This window comes from Pleurodeles waltl, chromosome 8 (assembly GCF_031143425.1).
Source record: "Pleurodeles waltl isolate 20211129_DDA chromosome 8, aPleWal1.hap1.20221129, whole genome shotgun sequence".
In the NCBI taxonomy this organism is placed as follows: domain Eukaryota; kingdom Metazoa; phylum Chordata; class Amphibia; order Caudata; family Salamandridae; genus Pleurodeles; species Pleurodeles waltl.
This window is the reverse complement of record NC_090447.1, coordinates 1,356,015,337-1,356,038,461: the sequence shown is the minus strand read 5'-3', so window position 1 is coordinate 1,356,038,461 and position 23,125 is coordinate 1,356,015,337. Positions and strand designations below refer to the sequence as shown.

Genomic DNA, 23,125 nt, shown 5'->3' with positions numbered 1-23,125 from the left:
ATAATAAATTCTCTCTTGACAGATTCACACTTCATCCTCTGATGTCACTGTCATGGCAGCCCTCTGCAGTATTCCTCTCTTTCAACCCAAGCTATGCATTCTGAAAATGTAAACCCAACACGCTGCAATGTCACTATTTTAATTTGAGGATTAAATGTTATAGATTAGCATTATTTTCTTGTATTTGAATGTTTGGATCTTGAAGAGGTGTCAGAGAATGGGAAAATACCCTATCAAGTGCACAGATATTTTGGTTGGCAAAAGGCAGTTGTCTAAGCCTGTGGCGCCCAGCACTGGCTTTCCACCAGCCTTTTTATGGTGGCTAGACTGCCATGAAAAGGCTGGCCGAAAGAGGGGTTGTAATCAGCCTGGCGGTGCTGACTTCAGCGCCGCCATACCTGGTTATAATCCAGACCGGCGTTACTCTGTCGGGATCTTCAATCCTGGCAGAGATGGCGGTATGTTGGTGGGTCCACTCAGCAATGTTGTAATGTGGCAATCGAACTGCCACAGCCTCTGTGGTCTGACCGCCACCGCGAGTCTGGCAGTCTTGTGACCGCCAGACTCGTAATCAGGCCCTTAGTCCCACTAGAGAGTGAGTGGGTGTGTTGATGAGAATAGCTCTTTCCGGTGTGTTGTGTCAGAAATTGCTGTTGTCTCCTGTCGAAAGACTGCTCATGCTCCAGTTGTCTCTCAGCTTTTGGCAACAGTTTGTTAGCTGATGCAGCACAGTCTTCCCTTGGTCTCACCCTTTAGGCTATATTCCACTCCACAGCAAGACTCATGGTCTTCATGAGAGCTTTGGATCATATTTCTACTGTTTTGAAGGACTTGGCTACGGAGTGATATAAACCTCCAATTTAGTATGTTCTGCCTCAGTTACAAAACTGTCAATGTGAATCAACCACCTTATTTGGCAAACCAAGCCTTATTCGGTGGACATAGGTCTTGGGAGCCAAAAATAAACCTATTTGAAAATACTTATATTGAAAATCTTCCAGGCTCAGAGACCATAGTTGGACAGGTGCTGCAACAACTGTTTGGAAATCTTTGCCTGTTCAACTAATAACTTATCTTTGTCAGAAAATTCTTAACAGCTAATCTTCTTTGGTTGTTTTGAATGAACAAAATGTATATGACTTCTATGACTCATCATTGACACAGCAACAACACTGATGTCTGTATTTCAACTTTTAACATCTTTTCTGAAATATTTTGCTCCCTGTTGTTTGTAAAGTGCAGTAATACTAAGTTTGACACAGAAACTTCATAAACAACTTTCAAATAAAAGAAATGAGACTTTGGAGCTAATGCCAAAAGCGGCTAAGAGAAAACAAATGAAGCTCAGTACACTAGAAACATAGGGGTGCAATGCCTAACCCACCCACTGATCCTCAAACTGTGCCTGATGTTAAATATTACTGATTCATTTGGTTTCTTTTCATTTTATGATTTCTTTTGCAGTTTTATTTATTGCGAACCCGATCGGAAGGTATTGTCGCGCTTTACATCAGCACTGGTTACATTACACAAGGACACATTTATATTCTACAGTAAAATTCCCTTGTAAAAACAGGGAGTAGATAAGGAATACATACTAGAAAGGATGACCTGAGATGATGCCCTCAAAACTGGGTGGTCTGGTCTGGATTGGATATTTATAATGTGTCCAATGTTGAAGAAGCAGATGACAGCATGGACATGGGGGGAATCCTTGGTGTTCTACTGTATGGTAAGGGCATTTGTATAATACTTTCGTACCCCTGACAAGCCTGAAAGTGCATTCAGACATACTTCAGACATACTTCAAATAAGTAGCTTCTCTATTAGTTACGCATTCATGGGAGACTGTAGGGCGAGGTGTGTCCTTTGAGTAATATCATTTGGTTTTGAGGGTGAGGTTCAGATGAGTGCTCTAATAATGTTTCGGAAGGTATGTAACCATACTTTACTGAATCAGGTTAGGAGCAAAATGGTGTGAGAGGTAGGATCACAGTCTGAATATGCAAAGCAGTGATTTTTGTAGATTGAGACCAACTGAAATCTATTTTTATAGAACACCCACGTCTTTATTGCTTTTAATTTTAGGTAATTGTTGATTATCGTATTGTCTTTATGCGGGTTTTCTGGAACCTGTATGTTTGTACAGACAAGGACCTCCCATTAATGTGTGTTCTGTTGAAGGGGTGATTGGTTAAAAGTGGGCTATTTTGGATTTGAAGAGCCGACTTCGAGTGTAGTGTTCGATTTTGCATTTGCATTTAGAAACACGGTCCTTATCCAATAAATCACCTGGTGGTAAATGCAGAAAGGTTTTAAAGACAGTCTTCTTGCAACAGGTAGCCAGCGAAGGAACATGAGTGGAAAAGTAATGTAGTCACATTGGCTGAGGTTTAAAATGTGTCTGGCTGCATCATTCTCGATACATTATAGTAGGCCAGGTGCCTCTGCAAAAACAGCAAATGATGCGTCTCACCTAAAGCATTAGACATGTGGACCAGTGTGTTACCCATGCACAGCAGTAAGGTGTGCATGCATCCACAGTATTATGTCCCTAAACCAATTCATTATTAAGGAAAACAAATAATGGATGCTAACAAACCAGTAAATTGTGAATGCAAACCATTGTGTTATACATAGACTGGTATTTACTGTGCATACACTAATGCACTAAACAGACATAGCAGCATGCCGGTGATATAAAGTAGTAGATTGGAAGCATATTCCAAAATGTTCTGTTTAAAATACACTCACCATAACCATATGCTTTGATACACAATCCAGTGTTTCTGTATACCAACCAGTATTCTGCATATAAACCAACACAACTTGTGTGAACCAGTTTAGTGCACACAAAGGCCCATCCAATATTCTTCATACATAAACATTTATTGTCTATGTGCACCACTGTGACGGGTATAAATCAATATGTGTCACATATGCATTATTTGAATTTTAGCCTCTTTGGCACCTCATAGCTTTGGGCTACCTCATTGTGCTAAGACTTGATTGATTTTAAGGATGTGCCCTAGATCTCGGTAAAAGTCAGGTAAATGCGGAGTCATTCAGAAGGTTGAGTATTCCATGACAGACATGACAACATTGGTTCTTGCTCTTGAGAAAGGGGCCACTCAGGAGGAGGAGGAGGAAAGGGAAGGGTTGGCAGGGGAGTCTTTGGTAGTCAGGGATCTATTGACTGCTCAGGTAATTGCTGTTATGATTGATCTGACTGATATGACAGTATAGACTGGGGCAATCATAACTAAGGATGCTTCTTACAAGAGAGGCATCAGAGAGCTTGGTTACATATGTCTTGAGTGGTAAAATAAAGGTTGTCCAATAATCTCTTGACTATTTTGATGATACGGTCGGAGTGGCTACAGAGCTTCTGAGCAAGATGTATTCAGAGGTTTGTCAAACTGATCCATGTAGCAGACGAGGACTCTATTGGGGTATAGGATGAAAAGTGATTGATGGGAAAGCAAAATTAGTGGGAAACTGACAAGCAGTGCTTACTTTGTGTTTGGTTGTGGTGGTAGGCTCTGGCACTCATTTGTGGGGACGGCAAACCTCAGACTTTGCCCCAGAGCATGAAAATAAAAGGCAGGAAAGGGAGAAAGAAGGGAGAAAAGAAATATAGGAAAATAGTGTCAATGGTAATAGTGATAAATAAAACATAATTTGCATAAGTGATAGCGAAATAGGGAGTACATGGTGGTGGGATAAAGAGGTATGAGTGCAATCAAGACTAAGCAGCCTTGATATCCCATCCACAGGCTCCTAAGAAAGTGTTATTTCAGTTATTCTCTGCCTACAGGAGAATGATAAATAGTAAGGCTTGGAGGGGATAGGTGATGGGTAGTCGTTAGATTTGCAAATGCAACAGTGGAGAATAAGATTGAATCGGTTGTTCTGGATAAGGTTCAGTTGAGTGAAGATGGTCTACGACTTTCATCATGGGCACAGCAGAAAGAGAAGTGGATGAGGGAAGAGGGAGGAAAGTCATCTGAGTGATTTGATATGGGAGCTAGAAGTGATGGATCACAGAAAGTGGTAGTCAGTAGTTAGACGAGTAATATGGTAGAAACAGGATAATTAAGGTGATTGTGAGAAACTGAGTTGTTGGTTGAGTAGGGTGAAACCCTGCTCAATCAACAGCCACAATCCCTGTGAGGGTGAACCACAAAACTCACTAAATTAACTCAGAGGCAATGTTTAAGTATTCATACAGCACATAAATAGAAACACCATGAAAACACAATGAAAAATCCCACACCAATCCAGAAACATAGAGTACAATTTGTTAAATGATTTGACACCAACCCGACAAAATACAATCAGTAAAACAGGAGTTATGAATTTTTAAAGCTTGAGGTGAAAACTAGCACCTAAAACATCAAATTACCAGCTGCAGACATTTAGGGGGTGATTCTAATCCTGGCGGGCGGCGGAGGCCGCCCGCCAGAATTCCGCCCCCATAATACCACTCCGCGGTCAGAAGACCGCGGAGGGTATTATGAGTTTTTCCCTGGGCTGGCGGGCGGTCTCCAAAAGACCGCCCGCCAGCCCAGGGAAAAACTCCCTTCCCACGAGGATGCCGGCTCGTAATCGAGCCGGCGGAGTGGGAAGGTGCGACGGGTGCAGTAGCACCCGTCGCGTATTTCAGTGTCTGCAAGGCAGACACTGAAATACCTTGCGGGGCCCTCTTACGGGGGCCCCTGCCGTGCCCATGCCATTGGCATGGGCACGGCAGGGGCCCCCAGGTGCCCCGCGACCCCCCCTACCGCCATCCTGTTCATGGCGGCTTTCCCGCCATGAACAGGATGGCGGTAGGGGGGGTCAGAATCCCCCATGGCGGCGCAGCAAGCTGCGCCGCCATGGGGGATTCTGAGGGCAGCGGTAAACCGGCGGGAGACCGCCGGTTTACCCTTTCTGACCGCGGCCAAAGCGCCGCGGTCAGAATGCCCTGCGGGGCACCGCCGGCCTGTCGGCGGTGCTCCCGCCGACCCTCGCCCCGGCGGTCGAAGACCGCCGGGGTTAGAATCAGGGCCTTAGTCACACAAGACTGGCCAAAAATGTTTTAAGTCCCAAGCTTTTGGCTATCTGGGCACCATTAGCAATACTTCAGACGTGCAAGGACTTGGAGGATCAAGACTCACTTGAGCAAGTCCAGGTGAGGTTTCAAGATGAATGCAGTCTTTTTCTGTCCCTGAGGCACTGATGAAGAGGCCAGCCAACTATCCCTCAGAGTCCTGGGTATAAGCAATGGAACAGGGCCCAAGCAGCAGGGCAGGCCTCTGAGGGGTCCAGGCAGGCTTCAGATAGCAGGACCCTCCTTCCAGCTGCATCAAAGCAGTCTTCTGAAGTACACAGCAGCCCATAGCAGCAGGCAGTCATCTGAGAGTCATTCCACAGGTCAAGAAAGTGAACTGAAGAGTGGGTCTGAGAGCCCTATTTTTATACCTGCTGCCTTCTTTGAAGTAGGCGATGTTTCTAGAAATTCCTTTTGAAGTGCTTGAAATTTCTTGTCTCCTCTGCCCTTGCTTAAACCTGGCTGCAGACACAATGGGTTAATGTTAAGTCCTTCATTTGAAGGGAGGGCATAATCTATTGGCTTCCAAGTGGTGCTATGCCCAGTTCAACCTCCTCACCCTGCTAGTGATGGGCCGTCCAGGCACATTTTATCCCTGTATTGTGGACCTATTTGGGAGGAATAAGCAAAGTCTAACTGCCAACTTTAACCAGTCATGTGACCTAGGAACAGGTGGTTGCAACAAATATTTAGGGCACGAATATGCCAACTTTCTACAAGTGTAATTTGCACAATTTTGATTTAAACTCTGAATTGACCATTAAAGAGGAGTTTTAAATTATAATTCCTCAGATTGCAAACATGGTTTTCCTATATGTTCTCAATCCAAAGTTAGCAATTATTAAATGTTATCCTTTGGGAAAGGTAAGCTGCACAAGAGTTTTTCACTTCCAGGACACATAAAACGTAAAAGTACATGTCCTACATTTTAAGTTACAATGCACCCTACCCTGTGGGCTGCATAGGGACCACCTTACATGTGATGTATATTTAGTTTGAAAAAACACATTCAGAATCATAGGAGGGTGAAGGCAAAATGTTTGGGGGAAGACCACCCTCAGGCTGACAGGTCTAACAGTGATGTACATGTTGATGTACTTTGAGGAACATCAGTCAGCAGTATAGATAGGTATGCAAATTTCTACAAAGATGTTACATTTTACATTCTGCCTAATTCTGCATCTGTAGTTTACATGCAAACACATCCATAAACATCACAAAAATTATTTTTTAACCCAGTGATGCTTAAAATAATGTAAACAGTCTGGTCTGTATAGATTCAGTACTTTTAAATATTCGTGGAATGTTCTTACCTCCAGATATTTTGTCCTTCAAAGAACAATGTTTTGTCAGTCCCATTAATATAAACAGCAGCATCAATGTGACCGACGTCTGCAGGAAATCCCAACCTTGAAATCCTAGTAGGGTGTCGCCTTGCTTTCAAATTTTTTATGGTCCAAAATTTAGCACCTGTATAAACAGAAATAGAGAGTTACTTTTCAATAATTCATGCTTCTGAAAATAATTTGTGGCTTCTGTTCATTGATGTAGTTGTAGACAAGGATGCATTGCCCAGACAACCTATGTGTCTTGCATGCTCTATGTGCCTTTTTGAATCTTTATGGTAGTTCCAACTCCCTTAAATATGTATATAGCTTGGAGAAATATTGGTACAAATATGCCTTTTGGCAGATATCAAATCAAATCAAATCATTAACATTTATAAAGCGCGCTACTCACCCGTGCGGGTCTCAAGGCGCTAGGGGAAAAAGGGGGGTTATCGCTGCTCGAACAGCCAGGTCTTTAGGAGTCTCCGGAAAGCGGAGTGGTCCTGGGTGGTCCTGAGGCTGGTGGGGAGGGAGTTCCAGGTCTTGGCCGCCAGGAAGGAAAAAGATCTCCCACCCGCCGTGGAGCGGCGGATGCGAGGGACAGCAGCGAGTGCGAGGCCAGAGGAGCGGAGGAGGCGGGTGGGGACGTAGAAGCTGAGGCGTCTGTTGAGGTATTCCGGTCCCTTGTCGTGGAGGGCTTTGTGTGCGTGGGTGAGAAGTCGGAAGGTGATCCTTTTGCTGACTGGGAGCCAATGCAGGTGTCTCAGGTGTGCGGAGATGTGGCTGCTGCAGGGTTTGTCGAGGATGAGGCGGGCCGAGGCGTTTTGAATGCGTTGCAGGCGATTTTGGAGTTTGGCTGTGGTCCCGGCGTAGAGGGTGTTGCCGTAGTCCAGGCGGTTCGTGACGAGGGCGTGGGTCACGGTTTTTCTGGTGTCGGCGGGGATCCAGCGGAAGATCTTGCGGAGCATGCGGAGGGTGAGGAAGCAGGCGGAGGACACAGCGTTGACTTGCTTGGTCATGGTGAGAAGAGGGTCCAAGATGAAGCCGAGGTTGCGGGCGTGGTCTGTGGGGGTCGGTGCGGTGCCGAGGGCCGTGGGACACCAGGAGTCGTCCCAGGCGGACGGGGTGTTGCCGAGGATGAGGACTTCCGTTTTTTCAGAGTTCAGCTTTAGGCGGCTGAGCCTCATCTAATCTGCGACGTCCTTCATACCCTCTTGTAGGTTGGTCTTGGCGCTGGCGGGGTCCTTGGTGAGGGAGAGTATAAGTTGTGTGTCGTCGGCGTAGGAGGTGATGATGATGTCGTGCTTGCGTACGATGTTGGCGAGGGGGCTCATGTAGACATTGAAGAGTGTCGGGCTGAGTGATGAGCCTTGGGGTACGCCGCAGATGATCTCGATGATATAAGATACATCTTTTCATTGTTTATGTATTGTTGCCCAAATATCTGAGGTTTTGGAGCTCTGAACCAGGGAATGTTGTGAACTTCTTTCACTGATTGAATGACATAATTGCACTACCGAGGATTACGGGAAAATTCAATTACCTTGGGAGAATTGTACTGAGTGACCAATTAACTGTGCTCAAGCTTCAAAAGGATTTATAAAGACATCTAGGAGATGAGGAGCAGAGCTGGCCTCATCAGATAGTTGTGAACGGGCAACTATCACCTTGTCCCATTCAAGTGGGCGCCCCGCCGAGACCTGAGGATTTCCTTTTCTATGTGATACATTGTGGTAGTGTCACTGGAATGTTCTTGATTTGATAAGCACTCTGTAGGAAAATGCCTCTTTTTGCATGATCACCCCCATATTTTCTGGACTGATGTTGCTGTTATTTTGATTAAGTGCACTAGGGCTCAGCTAACTTTACCCCAGTGCATTTAAACTGACCCCTAAAAGATGTTGAAATTGTCTGCAACTCTACTTGGCATATTTAATTTACCTATAACTCCCTAGTAGATGGGTCAAAGTGTACTCAGGGTATGCAAGGCAAATGTTTCCACTGAACTTCAGCACACATTGTGCCACAACTAGAGTGGCGGTGCAAAACATGTCTGCAGACATACCACTGTAGCCTGACTGTGAGGTTCTTAAAATGGAATTTAAAAATGCATGTTTTATCGGCCTAACCCCTTTAGATGCCCATTTGCATGAGATTCCAACTGTCACACAGGAGCCTAATAACCTCATGGTGAGGTGTGAACTTGCTGCCTTGAGCTGGTACAAAAGCCTTTCTTTATTTGTGGGGCGATGTTCTGTTCCTCTGACAGGATAGCCATCTGAGCAGTGCCCAGGAACATTATTAACTTCAAAGAGGCCTACTCTGTCACAGGTAGATGTAGCTAACACCTGGGCCTGCACCTCCCTTGTCCTTCTAGTCATCTAGCCACCAGTCCCAGTGGGAGAGAAGTATCCCCCTAAATAGGTTTTGAGTGACCGTGGAGGAGGGGTGCTCCGCTCTCTGGCAATACCTCTGGGGTGGGCACAAGAGCACTATATAGGGGAACAAGGTGTCTAACATGTTGGATTTAGGAAAGGAGGGTTAAGGAAATTGGGAAACTGGTTGGGGGGGGTGAAACCTTCTCAAGCAGCAACCACAATTCTTCTCAGGATGAAGTCACAAGCAAACTCTAAATTAACCTGTGCTCATCCCTCAGGTTTCTTGGTACAGAGCAGTCAGGCTTAACTCAGGGGCAATGTGTAAAGTATCAGTGCAGCACTTTAAAGAGTAACACAATGAAAACACATCACAAAGTATTCCACAACAAAATTCCAATCAGTAAGAAGGACCAGATATATGGAATGTTAAGGATTTCAGTGAAAAAAGCACAAAAAAATGCCAAAAAGCACAAAGCGCCAAATGTCTGACAGTCTGGTCATGTCAGACTGGGGCAAAGGCATAAGTTCTGGCTGACTGCAATGGTGTGAGGGCTGGCTACAGGGACCCAGTAAGGCCCTCTGAACAAAGTACCTTAAATCCTGTTTTGCAGACCGTTGCAAGGATCCATGTTGAAGATGCGCTACACAGCTGAAGCAATGCATCAGTTCTGAGAGGCCACAAGGCGGTGGTGTGGGGTCCTCCCCATCACGCAGTCAAGAAGATGCATTGGTTCTGAGGAGCTGTGGGGCTTCAGTGCAGAGTCCGGCATTGTCATTGAGGCTGCCATCGATGACGGATGTGAGGACCTATGCCAAGGATGCATCACACAGATATACCACAGAACTCTGCCCTGTCTGGCACTTATTAGCCTTGATAGTCAGGCCTGCCTGCTGCAGGATCTAAAGCACCTCATGAAGGTTGTAGAGGGTTACTGCCGGCTGGAGTTGAAAACAACCATGCCATCCAGGTAGGCGGCACAGAATGCCTTCCTCACAGATAGGACCCTGTTGACCAACCTCTGAAAGGTTTCAAGGGCATTCTTCAAGCCAAAGCCAAAGCCCCCAAACTGGTAGCGGGCCACTGGGGTTGAGAATGCAGACCCCTTTTTTTCCTCCTCAGTCAGAGCAATCTGCCAGTACCCTGTTGTAAAATCAAGGGTACTCAGGAACGTGACAGAGCCCAGCGTGTGAATAAGCTCCTGAGCTCAGTAGATGGGGTGTGTGTCAGTCTTCGTGACAGAAATGTGTAGTCCACACAGAAGCTAAGTTCTGCAGTGGTGCCCGGAGGTGCAGACTAGGGTACCAGCACCACAGGGCTGTACTAGGGACTGTTAAAGTGTTCAATCACCCCTAACACCAGCATCTTGGAGAACTCCTTCTTGATACTGGCCCTCACATTGTCTGACCATGTGTAAATATTGTTTTTAACAGGCTGACAGTCTCATTGTCAATGTCATGGACGCACAGGTATGTGAGTTGAGGTGTGAGGGAGAACAGAGAGGAAAACTGCCCCACCATCTGGTGACAGTCACTCTGATGCCTGAGATCAAATTAAGAGAGATATTGGCTCCATCTAGTGACCCATTGTGCTCTTGGGCAGACACGAGGGGCTCGCTTTCCTTTTGCATGCCTTCACTTGTCACCAGGAGCATGTTGACTTCAGACCTCTCAAATTATGGCTTAAGGAGGTTCGAACCTTCATCTGTCACAAAGAGCATGTTGACTTTGGACCTCTCAAAGCGTGGTTTGAGGAGGTTCATGTGGAGCAGTGGCTTCTAGGGGTTTTGAGATCCACTGGATGGACTATCATGTGCCTATCCCAGAAGGAAGGCCCTGTAACACTGGGGGATCACTAGCACATGGGCCACCCCAGGTACAGGAACCTTAGGCTTGTTATATAGGAGGTAATTCTCCCAATAGATAAGGTGATTTGTAAATGTATCGCCTATTGCCTGGGCCTCAGCTTGCCATTTCAAGATTGGGGCATTCTTTCTGTGCTTTTCCGCATTTATTCCTGGTGAGCCAACATTCAGCTTGCCATCCAGCAAGATCAGGCAGGTTATCCAGGATGGCAATGTCCTCATTGGTTGGCTCAGGAGCATTCCCTTTAGGTACCCCATCAACCTGGACCACAGGAACTCTAGGGACTGGTTTGCTGCGCCCCTTGCCCCTACTCTTTTTGGCAGCTGCCTGGGACATTGTTCCAGCCTCAAGTCTCCCTTGACTACCTTTCTGGGCAGCTATGGACTGTGTGGTTATATGGACACATTTAGGCAACCCTGAGATCTGATAGTGTGACCGGAGCTCAACCTTCTTCCAGATAGTGTGCTCCAGGTCCTTGCCCTCTCACCATTGTCTGTGACTTTGACTTGGTGGAATGTGTTAGGGAGGACCTTCTCAGAGGTCACCAGCTGACCCATTACAGTAGTCATGCTGGCTCGTGTGTCTCTCAGGGCCACCACCTGTTGCCCAGTGATGGTGACCCACTACCTGTACTTAGGAGTATTGGCAGGCTTATGAGCTTTGACACCATCTTCTTGTCCCCAAGGGATACTTGGGTCACCTGTGTCAGCTCCCCACCAAAGCTAACAGGGATGACTTCCTCCCAAAGTGCTACACTCACCAACCTAGGTGCCTAGCCACCCGTGGGGGGCTGTGTCCTCTTGGGACACTTGGGGGGTCATTCCGACCCTGGCGGTCATAGACCGCCAGGGCCGGGGACCGCGGATGCACCGCCAACAGGCTGGCGGTGCATCCAGGCCAATTCTGACCGCAGCGGTAAAGCCGCGGTCAGAAAAGGGAAACCGGCGGTTTTCCGCTGGTTTTCCCCTGGCCTGAAGAATCCTCCATGGCGGCGCTGCAGGCAGCGCCGCCATGGGGATTCCGACCCCCTTCCTGCCAGCCTGGTTCTGGCAGTTTTGACAGCCAGAACCTGGCTGGCGGGAACGGGTGTCGTGGGGCCCCTGGGGGCCCCTGCAGTGCCCATGCCAATGGCATGGGCACTGCAGGGGCCCCCTAACAGGGCCCCACAAAGATTTTCAGTGTCTGCATAGCAGACACTGAAAATCGCGACGGGTGCAACTGCACCCGTCGCACCCTTTCCACTCCGCCGGCTCCATTCGGAGCCGGCATCCTCGTGGAAGGGGGTTTCCCGCTGGGCGGGCGGGCGGACTTCTGGAGGTCGCCCGGCAGCCCAGCGGGAAACTCAGAATGACCGCCGCGGTCTTTTGACCGCGGTACGGTCTTCTGGCGGTTCCCGCTTGGCGGGCGGCTCCCGCTGCACACAAAGATTAGAATGACCCCCCTGGTGTCTCTCTTGAAGTGCCCGTACTCATAACACTCTGTACACTGGGGGAACAACCTCCCTGTCTGCTTTTCAGAGAATGCACAGGTTCGCTGTGCATTCTCTGACAAGCAGGAGTCCCTATTGTAAGCCCATTGTAATCATCACTTGGCTGCCCTTGACCCAGCTATTCAGTGCCTTTTTGAAGTAGTCCAGAAAATGATTCTGGGCTCTCTTTGTCTAGATTTAAGGTCCAGCTCTCTAAGGCTCCTCCATGAACCAGCCTTTTTTTCCTCCAAGGCCAGCTTCTCCTCCATTCTAAGTTTGGCCAATTGTGGCCTGAACTTTTTTTCTTCTCTGCCTTCCCATCTGCCAGCTCCTCTGGGGACATGCCATGCGAAGAGACACTGTATCTTGCCCTGATGGGTAAGTTCTAGCTCAGGTGGCTGCTTTTCAGGGCTGATATCCATATCCTGGTCCTGCTCATCCATCTCATGCTCATCATCCTGCTCCTCAGTGGCTGTCGGCAATTGGTGACCTCTGTCCAGGCCCTCCATTTTTTTTGCAACTCCATTGCTTTGGTGCCCTTATTCATTTGCAGTACCCTCTCCTTGCAGACCTGTTACGCTCAGCCACAGTGTAACATTCAAAGCTGGCTAGCTCAAACTTCATAACTGCAGGTATAGTTTCAGACAGGTATGGAATGAGAGTAGATTTGGAAAAACACAAAGAAGCCAATCAAGGTGAATATAAAACAAAAATTGTATTGGTCTTAAATGATTTATGTGGGGTGGTAGCGTTACACAAAATTACTGTAAGGCACTGCAAAATTCAAGTCCAAATCCTCACTGCCGAAAACCAGTGTAAGAATTTCAGATACTGGTTGAGGGGATGAAACCCTTCTCAAGCAGCAACCTTAGGGTGGAATCACTAGCAAACGCTAAATGAACCTATGCTCATCCCTCGAGTTGCACACAGCAGTCAGGCTTAGCTCAGGGGCAATGTGTGAAGTATTTGTGCAGCACTTCCATCAGTAATAAAGTGAAAACACAACACAACAGATCCCACACCAGTTTAGAGTAATAGAATATTTTTAAATAAATAAAACAAGACCAAAACAACAAACATACAATCAGTAGAATCAGAGATATGCAATTCTAAAGATTTCAGTGAAAATAGCACAAAAAAGCACAAAGCATCAACAGTGCAGGGCTGGACTGGAAACCCAAAGCAGTCCTGGCAATTTTGTTTGACCAGCTGCTGGGTTGGGCAAATGCAAAGTACTACTGGCTCACAAGGATTCCTAGGGGTGGCGTGGGGTGGCGCACGGGGGAGGAGCACGGGGTAATTAACAGAATAATTTTTTTTTAAACATCTTACCTCTGCTCCTGTGCTTCGCCTCAATTCTCTCCTTGTTTCGGATGCTGCAGGCACAGGCTCCCAGCCTGCCCTGTGGCCAATCCTGACGCTGCTTTGGCCCTGGCTAGGTGCTCCCAGGTAGATTGGGAGCCTGTGCAGGCTCTCCACAGCCCAGCAACTGTGTTGCTGGGCTGGAGAGAGCCCTGTGCTCATGTGCGTTTGCCGGTCCAGGATGGCCGGACAAATATACATGTGCAGTGAGGAGGAGTGCTGTGCACTCTCTCTCAGTGCACGTCACCCCCATGGCCCCGCCCCTTTCAAAGAAAAGGATAATAAACATTGTTTATTATCCTTTTCTTTGAAAGATTTTGCAGCTGATGCTGCTGGCAGAGGGGCAACACTCCTCCGCCCTTATGGAGGAGCTGCCCCTGGTTTTTGTTGCTGTGGGCCGATTTAGCAGCACTGCTACAAAAACAGACAGCAGTAACAAAACCGACTCCCACCTCTGCAAAACCACAATGTGACTGTGACAGCGAGGCTGCGATGTGTAGTCTGGCGTTGTTGTCGATGAATGATACAAGGGCCTGCACTGAGGATGCATTGCACGGTGGTGCTTCCAATGAGGCAGCCGGCTTTGATGGGATACAAGTCTTTGCGATGGTTTAAACATTTAGCTAGCCTCCAAGTCTTTCTTAGATCCCTTCATGTACTCAGTTATGAGGGCTCACAGGCCTACTACATAGACCATAATATCCTGCTTCTGTTCCATTTGCATTTCTCCCACCCTTCATGGACAAGACTCAAGGGACTTAAGGGATCAAAGCACGTGCACTGTGGCCTGATAGTAGAGTCCAAAAACCAACAGTATCAGACCAAAAAACAGGGGCGATCATGCAAACAGAGCAACTCAGCCAGTCCGTTGACAGTTCCCATCTAAGTGGAAGAACCTTGAAAAATCATCTCCACTGTAAAGAATAAACCTAGCTAGGGAACTGGAGTGCTGAATATTTAAAATTTTGGTGTCATTTGGTTCATTGGATTTTTCTCAATTTTTGTAAATTGGAGTGGGGCTTTGTTGGACCTGACAGCCTTAGGGTGGTCTCCCCTAACTTTTTGCCTGCCTCCCTCCACTTTTTAGATACTGTTTTTGCTGATTTCAAGACTCTGCACACTATACCACTGCTAACCAGTGCTAAAGTGCATATGCTCTCTCCCTTTAAACATGGTAACATTGGATCATACCAAATTGTATTATTTAATTTACTTATAAGTCCCTAGTAAAGTGCACTATATGTGTGAATGGCCTGTAGATTAAATGCTACAAATGGGCCTGCAGCACTGGTTGTGCCATCCACTTAAGTAGCCCCTTATCCTTGCCTCAGGCCTCCCATTCAAGGCCTGTGTGTGCAGTTTCACTGCCAAATGCGACTTGGCAGTTAAAAGTACTTGCCAAGCCTAAAACTCCCCTTTTTCTACATATAAGTCACCCCTAAGTTATGCCCTATGTAACCAGGGTGCTGTGTAGGCAAAAGGCAGGACATGTACCTGTGTAGTTCAATTGTCCTGGTAGTGTAAAACTCCCAAATTCATGTTGACACTGCTGTGAGGCCTGCTCCCTTCATAGGCTAACATTGGGGCCACCCTCATATATTGTTTAAGGGGTAGCTTCTGATCTGAAAGGAGTAGGAAGGTCATATTAAGAATAGTCAGAATGGTGATCCAAAATCCTGCTGACTGGTGAATTTGGATTTAATATTACTATTTTAGAAATGCCACTTTTAGAAAGTGAGCATTTCTCTGCACTTAAATCCTTCTGTGTCCTACAATCCACGTCTGGCTGGGTTTAGTTGACAGCTCCATTGTGCATTCACTCAGACACACCCCAAACACAGGATACTCAGCCTCACTTGGATACATCTGCATTTTGAATGGGTCTTCCTGGGCTGGGAGGGTGGAGGGCCTGATACTTACATGTCAAAGGACTGTACCCTGGCCTCACACAAAGGACTGCCACACCCCCTATGGGACCCTGGCAGGCAGGATTGAACTGAAAGGGGACCTTGTGCACTTCTAATCCACGCCTTGAAGTCTCCCCCACTTGAAAGGCACATTTGGGTATTTAAACAGGGTCTCTGCCCCTACCAACTCAGACACTTCCTGGAGAAGAGAAGCTGAACCAGAACTTGCATCCTGCCAAGAAGAACTGCCTGGCAGCCCAAAGGACTCACCTGTCTGCTTTCTGTTAAGAACTGCTGCCTTGCTTTTGCACTGCTGCCTTGCTGCTCTCTGGCTGTGGTGAGAAGTGCTCTCAAAGGGCTTGGATAGTGCTTGCCTCCTGTTCCCTGAAGTCTCAGGGCCAAAAAGACTTCATCTCTACAAGAAAGACTCCTTGTGCTGCAAAAATCAACGCACAGCCTGCCAGAAATGATGCGCAGCCTGCACCGCTGTGAAAAATTCACGGCACTCTGAACCGGAATGATGCAGCCCGACTTCGCTACAAGAAGATCAATGCAATGCCAGCGTAGAGACTCATAATTTGACGCACGGCCCACTGGATTGATGCACAGCCGAGCCGGAATGTCGCATTTCGACTTTCAGAGAGGAATCGACGCAGACCCTGCTGTGCGGTAGAAATTTCCACGCAACACTCACTGGATCAACGCAGCCCCTGTGACTTCATACTGTCAGCGCCGGAAAACCCTGCATTGTCCTTGGGGCGTCCAAAAACCCTGCAACCTGAAGAGGATCCATGACCCAGCATTGGAAATTGATGCTCAGCCCTTCCTGCATGAAAACTAAATGACGCATCTCTGTGTGCGGCCCGAGAAATCAACGCACACCCCTTTGTTTTCCATGCATCCTCTCCTCTGTGATTCTTTGAGGAGGTTTTGAAAAAAAAACAGGTACTTTGTGCTTGAAAGAGACATTTATTGCTTATAAAAGACTGAAGACACTTTATGTCACTTTTACAGTGATATCTCAACATATGCTTATTGCATTTTAATCGGTTTGACCTGCATTTTTACCAGATAATATTATGTATTTTTCTAAACCTGTGTGGTGTATTTTTGTGGTGCTATACTGTGTTATTGCATGATTTACATACCTTACACATTGCCTTCTAAGTTAATCATGATTGCTCTTTGCCAAGCTACCAGAGAGTGGGCACAGGATAATTTGGATTGTGTGTGACTTACCCTATCTAGAGTGAGGGTCCTTGCACGGACAGGGGGTAACCTGACTGCCAACCAATGACCCCATTTCTAACAGGCTTTTATTGTGTTTTCAAATTTTCAACTGTTTGGTATTACTACATTCTTTACTCATTGGCGAATATGCCTACCCACTAGCATCCAAACTACCCTAGCCCTTCTGCATATCAGAAATAAGCTGAAGACCAGGGGCGTGGCTTGGACAGTAAGATTGGGGGAGGGGGGTGAGCTTCATATTTCCAGACAATCACTCTGGTATATATAATGTTAAAATACATTATATGACAAGCAGGAGAGGAGTGTAAGGGGCAGAGGAAAGGGAGAGAAATTTGGATTGGTAAGGGTACTCGTGAGGATAAACATTATTTAACTTACGTTTTAAAGACTTTCAAAAGACAGAAAGGGAGAGAATGTTTTTGCATTCTTGTCACTGTGTATGTAAACATTTCTGGTGAAATCCGGCGTCACCTCACTATACCTGAGTAAATTCAACTGTGCTCAACTATTTACTGGAAAATACATTTAATAAAGGGTGTAACACCCCAAACACCGCCCCCCGAAGCTACGTCCCTGCTGAAGACCCACCTATCCAAACAACACTGCATCTTCACAATATAGCATTCACCACCATGAACTTACTGAATAATTGTAAACGGTCCTGAATCGGTTCTATACTTCAGGTCCGAATTGTTTGCAATCAATTGTGAATGATATAGGCTGGGGCACTCATTTGTAAATCGGGGTACTCTTATCAACTGCATTATTGATAATATTAATCCCCTGAAATTAATTTCGTCAGATTTGGCTAGTTTTGTCAATAATTGACATTTCGTAAACTGTGTACAAAAGAGCCAAAACTTCTGTGCTTTCAGCAAGTATTTTTAGCCTCCAGAATACGCAATATAAACAACACAAAAAAATCAAAGAGGTGATAAAGAGAATGAAAGAGGTACGTTTTAAATTCCTAGTAAAAAGTTGAATAAATGGGAGAAAGACGAATAGAGGGAGGAAGATTGGAAAGAAGGTTGAAAGAATAAGCGAGAATGACAATGCAGACACAATGGAGGAAAATACAAATTGGAAGAAGGATGGATAATGAGGTGGACAGTGAGAGAAAGGAATTAAAGAGCAATGTTGGCAATTGATTTGAAAGTGATGTAAATATATCGAATATAAATTACTTGAGAGTTACAAAGTGAATATGGTCAGTGGAGAATAGTATAGTTAAGGAAGAAGAGTAGAAAAGTGGTAAACATGAGGAAGCCTGAAGATAAAGCGAGGAGTGTTCAATAGTAAGGTTGAGCAAATTTCAGAAATGTTGTACTCCACGCAGAGGTGAAGCTCTTAAGCTTCGTGAACCTTTTGAGCTTCGTGAACCTTCTATCAAATGTAGGCATTTTCAGTGTTTTTCTACTGCAAAACCTACTTCAAACACATTTTATCTACCTTTAAAACTTTTCAAACTTCATGAACAATTTCAAAATTAAAAAAAAAGTCATACAATTAGCTGAAGAAAAACTGAGCAAGGAGCAGAGGTTTGGATAGTTGGGAGCGACATAATAAAATAGGTAAGGATGCACAAAAGAGGAAATCTCACTGTTAGAGGCATAATAATATTTAAGAGTAGTGAGTGAAGTGAGATGTTCAGGATTAATGCAGCGATAAGGAGATATCGGGCAGAGCCTTTAAAGTTATATTACAGACAAGGGAAAATCAATTGAAATCGAAGTAAAGAAGATGAGTAAGATAAAGAAGAAAGAGGGCAAACGGAAGTGAAACATGAATGCTGTTTACCTTTGGATTGAGAGGAAGGTTGAGTGAGCCCAAAAATGGTGATTGAAAGATAAACAAAGACGTGGAAGCCAAAAGAACTGATGTGTCCATCCATGCAGAATGTGTAAAAAGAGAAAAAAGCATGGAGTGAGTTTTGATTAAGCTGTGTGACAGCCAACAAGCAACATAAGAGGTAAGAGAGAGACGAAGATATTTCTGACTGTGTGAATCATGGCAGAAAAGTCAAGGAGCATAGGCGTGGTTTCATACCGAAGCAGCCAACTGAAACAGAAACTGCATCAGATAACTTGTTGTCAGTACTCCTTTTAAAACTCATGTTTAATATGCTGATTTTCTTTTCTATATCTTTATTGACTAATGCAACTTAACAATATTCTCGCACAGTAAGGGTAATCACAGTTTTCTGAGGGAAGAAACCATATGAGAAGCAACAACATACGGGCATCACAGTCACACATCGTATTTCCAAGTTGCACTTATTCCCATACTCATTTCCCTTATACATGTTCTTAGCAGCCTACTACCTGTATTGATTGATCTCTAAGAGGGGTGTAATGACCCTCCTTGCCCGGATCAGGTGTTGTGGTAGGTTTAGATTACATTACCTCTCAGCTAGGTTTTTAGGGTCTGTGATGTACTTTGTTGTGAGCTAGTGTTAAGAAGATGAGGTCAACGGAGAGAGAGAATTAGCCACCGTCAACCAAAGTAACATAATAAACCTAACATCTCTGGAGGTGTATTTCCATGTGGTGTGATGTATTTGGTCAGGGAAGAGGAACCAACCCTGCCCTTGTGTCTAAGGTGTGGTCATGGTCATTCAGTAGGATACGCCTGTACGTTGCATGAGGAGAGCATTAGGGCATCTCTAGCAGATACACACATCTTATCTGGGAAAGAATGCGTGTAAAATTATATCCGCATATGAGGTAGCATGTCTAGCTTTCTCCAAATTTAATCCTGGGCCCGTGGGGTGTGTCCCCTACCCCCATCATCCTGGGAGCTGTGTTTGTCACTGTTAGTTTCATCCTCTTCCAAGTCAGTCCTGTCCACCCCTGAGCTCCTGTCTGTCCTGCCAGTATCTTCACCCACAGCCCTGCAATAGGTTGTCTCCTGAGTCTTCAAGTGTCTTTCTGACAGAGAATTATTTTTTCCACTCCCTAGCCCAGGTTGTGACATCCCTCACCCACATCTCCATCACTGGTCCTGTCCTAGATTCCCATGCCAGAGCGATCCTGCATTTAGCCAATGCAAGGGCCAGATTCAGAAATCTTATGTCCGCTCTGCGTTTCTTTGGTCTAGGAAAGCTTTTCAGCATGCATGTCTCTATTGTGGAAGATAAGGTGCGCCCAAGAGCTTCTCTTGCGCACTGTAGGATAGCATTCTAATAGTTCTGGACTGTCGGTCAGCACCAAGTCATATGCATAAAGTCTGAATCTAATGCCTGGGACACCGGACATTCTTATGCATCCCCACCAAATATCACCTGCAGCTGGTGAGATGTGAGGTATGTCACATATAAATAGTTAAACTAGGTGTACTTCAGTCTTGTGTTGCAAGAGATTTTCTGGGGTTGGTAAGCATTCTATCCCATTCTCCATTAGGAATTGCACAGTCTAAGATGCCTGCTCACCGAGCCCTAAGGGTCTCCAACGCTCCCTGATCAATGTTGTTTAGCGCCCTAAATAAACATGTCACCTGTCATCTCGCTGAGTCAAGGGATAGTATAAGCTGAGTGTCGTGGATCTTCCTCTTTGCCCCCATTCCATTATTCTGTATAGGATCACACTAATGCCTCATACATCAGGAACTAGCCTCTGGATCATGCAAATTGTTCTCATAGCTCTTTGAATGGGATAAGGGCACCAATCTCCAAACTATCCCTCACTGTTGTTTTGCCTGCCACAGTCCAGGTCTGAAGCTGAGTTGTTATTAATTCTGCAGCACACATAGAAAGAGGGCAATGCCTCCATTGGTTGTTTTGGTGCAGGGAGGTGACACAAAAACAGGAAGGTGTCCCACAAAAACAAACGTGCCAACAACGCAGACTTCCTTGCACCATGGTGAAAGGGTGCCTGCATTGGCACCCTGCAGCAATTTCTGCACAGCTGAAGGCTGAAAGGACAGGAATCCACCATAACTCATAAATACAGTGCATTCCTGCCCTTTCAATTTGACATGTCAGTGCAGTAAAAAGGGTTGTGGCACTGCCCTACGCCAAACCTTTGTAAATGAGGCCCTGTGTTTACAAATATCAATGAGCTAACAACGGAAGGCCCAATACCTATATTATGGTCCAACCATTACTTAGTCCCCTTTTGGCTTGAGGTTCGGGAAACTTCAGCTAAGAAGCATTCCACCTTAAAGCCTAGGTGCTTGTGGCCCAAAACCAATGAAAGAGAGAAGATGGACACTTTCACCGAGTCGATTCCTACTCTAGCGGGATACACAACGGAAGGATATAATACATTTGTACAATTGGTAAATACCTCTTTAGAGTCTAGAATCCCCCTGGAAATCTGTTAAGCCAAATCAGATAAAAGATAGGCCCCCTTGATATATGCTAAAGCTTACATTGCTAAAAAAGGGAAGCCAAAAAAGGGAGAGAGAATGGAGGAAAGATCAGAATGACAATAGTAAAAACTACCATAGAACAGTATTAAAAAATTATAAACAAGTAATAAAGTTGGCAGAAATTGCCCACTTTGACGAAAAGATAGAGAATCCCCTGAATTCCTTCAAGGAATTATTTAAGGTAGACAATGAGCTTATGCTCATTATGCCGCCTCTGTCAGTGGAGTGCTGCAACTTGTTTGCCACTTTTTTTATTAACACAGTTAATAAAATATTAAGCCTTCTCCCGAAATCAACCTCAAAGAATATCATGGTGCCAGTGAGGCAATGGTCAGGTCCCACTCTGTCGACTATTCCGGCGCTGAACCTCAAAACCTTGGAAGTCATAGTGAAAACAATAAAATTGGGATTTCCTTTGCACCTTTCCCCTACCTATGTTTTAAGCCTAGGTGGAAGGAGCTTCTGACCATCCTTACCGACATTCTTTATCATTCGTTGGAAAGCGGCTGTATTCTCCAAGCATGGAAACATATTATAATAAATCCACTCCTGAAAAAGTCTACAGTGAATCGCCTTGTTGCAGAGAGCTATGGAACAATTTCTTTGCTCCCAGCAGTGAGCAAGCCAATTTAAAAGCAGGTCAATATACACCTGTCCAGCTCCTTGAAAGTCATGATATTCTTCACCTCACTCATACTGGCTTTAGAATGGGCTGCAGGACAGACACCGCACTACTGATTGCGACCGAATAAATATGTGCTGTTTTTGATCAAGGTGGCACAGCAGCCATGATAATGTTGGACCTCAGTGCCGCCTCTGATACTCTTTCATATCCTATCCTCTTCAAGAGAAAGTGTGAGACTCAGGGGATGCTCTTAGGTGTCTGGAAGCCTTCCTAGGAAGCAGGATTTCCAGGTGTGCAAAGGTACATTAATTCAACCAGCTACCCTCTGCATTGTGGTGTCCCTCAAGGCTCATCTTTGAGCACCACACTTTTTAATCTGTATGTATGGCCCCTACAAGAGATTGTAGGAACACACAGCATTGTCCTAGTGTAATTGAATTCATGCCTCAGGCAGGTCACAGACTGGATGTCCACAAGCTCTCTGAAACTCAACGGCAACAAAACTGAGGTTCTTGTGATCTAGAACAACAAATTAAGATGGTTAGAATTGGCATAGCCAGAACAACTTGGAGAATTACCTAAACTGGCTCAATCAATTAAGAGTTTAGGCTTTTGGATAGATGAGAAACTTGCCATGGAAGCTCTATCCCCAAAAACTTGCAGGATCCTATTTCGGTATGCTTAGACCCCTCAGAAAGTTCCTACATATGTTACCAAACTCCACAAGGAGGATTGTGGTACCTCCACTTAGGGAGCCCAAAATATGTGATAAAATGTCTACAAGTTGCCCAGAACACAGCAGCCAGAATCCTTCATCAAAATCCAAAGCTCCAATCAGCCGGACCTCCCTTATTAGCCCTTCATTGACTTCCAGTTCAAAAGAAAATTCTCTTTAAGGTCCTTTGCATTGCAAATCAGGCCATCCATGGGAAAGGCCCGCTCATTATCTGTAGCATAGTGATCTCCTGTGTCCCAGGGAGGTCTCTTTGTTCTAGCAATCAGTGGCTCTTGTCAGTGCCCAAGGCCAAAGGAGTAAGATGTGATGGCCGTTCCTTTGCCTTTCTGGTTCCCAGGCTTTGGACTACCCTCCTGCCTTCCTTAGAAGTTAGAAGTCAGAATCCATCTTTAGAAAATATCATAAAAGTCACCTTTTTGAAGCCTGAGCTTTGTTTTGGAGTCCATGTAGGTAACCTGGAGAGGTTGTCAATAAGCTCAGGGAGACCCGGTCGGGTAGCTATGTGCTATATAAAACCGGTTTGAATTGAATTGAATTGAGTAAGCCTTCTGCTCCAACATTCCAATGTTTGCCTTTCTATTTCTTCCTAATTTATTACATTCTGCCCTCCTTGGGTGGAAAGTTGCATCAGACTTATAGCCCTTCTGCCTCAGGCAGGAGCCATTATGCCTAACCTTTGGCTTGAGGCTATTATTTTGGAGCCGGGCCTTCAACAAACAATAAAGCCCTTGACCGTGGGAAGTAATG

General features: G+C 45.6%; 1 protein-coding gene across 1 annotated transcript in view; it reads right to left on the bottom strand.

Annotated features, from left to right (window-relative positions):
- LOC138249226 (matrix metalloproteinase-20-like) overlaps positions 1–23,125 on the bottom strand; it is a 93,113-nt gene that overhangs the window by 6,639 nt on the left and 63,349 nt on the right. The window contains exon 8 of the mRNA XM_069203202.1: positions 6,406–6,562. Coding sequence (XP_069059303.1) covers positions 6,406–6,562 — 157 coding nt within the window. The remainder of the gene's footprint in view (positions 1–6,405; positions 6,563–23,125) is intronic.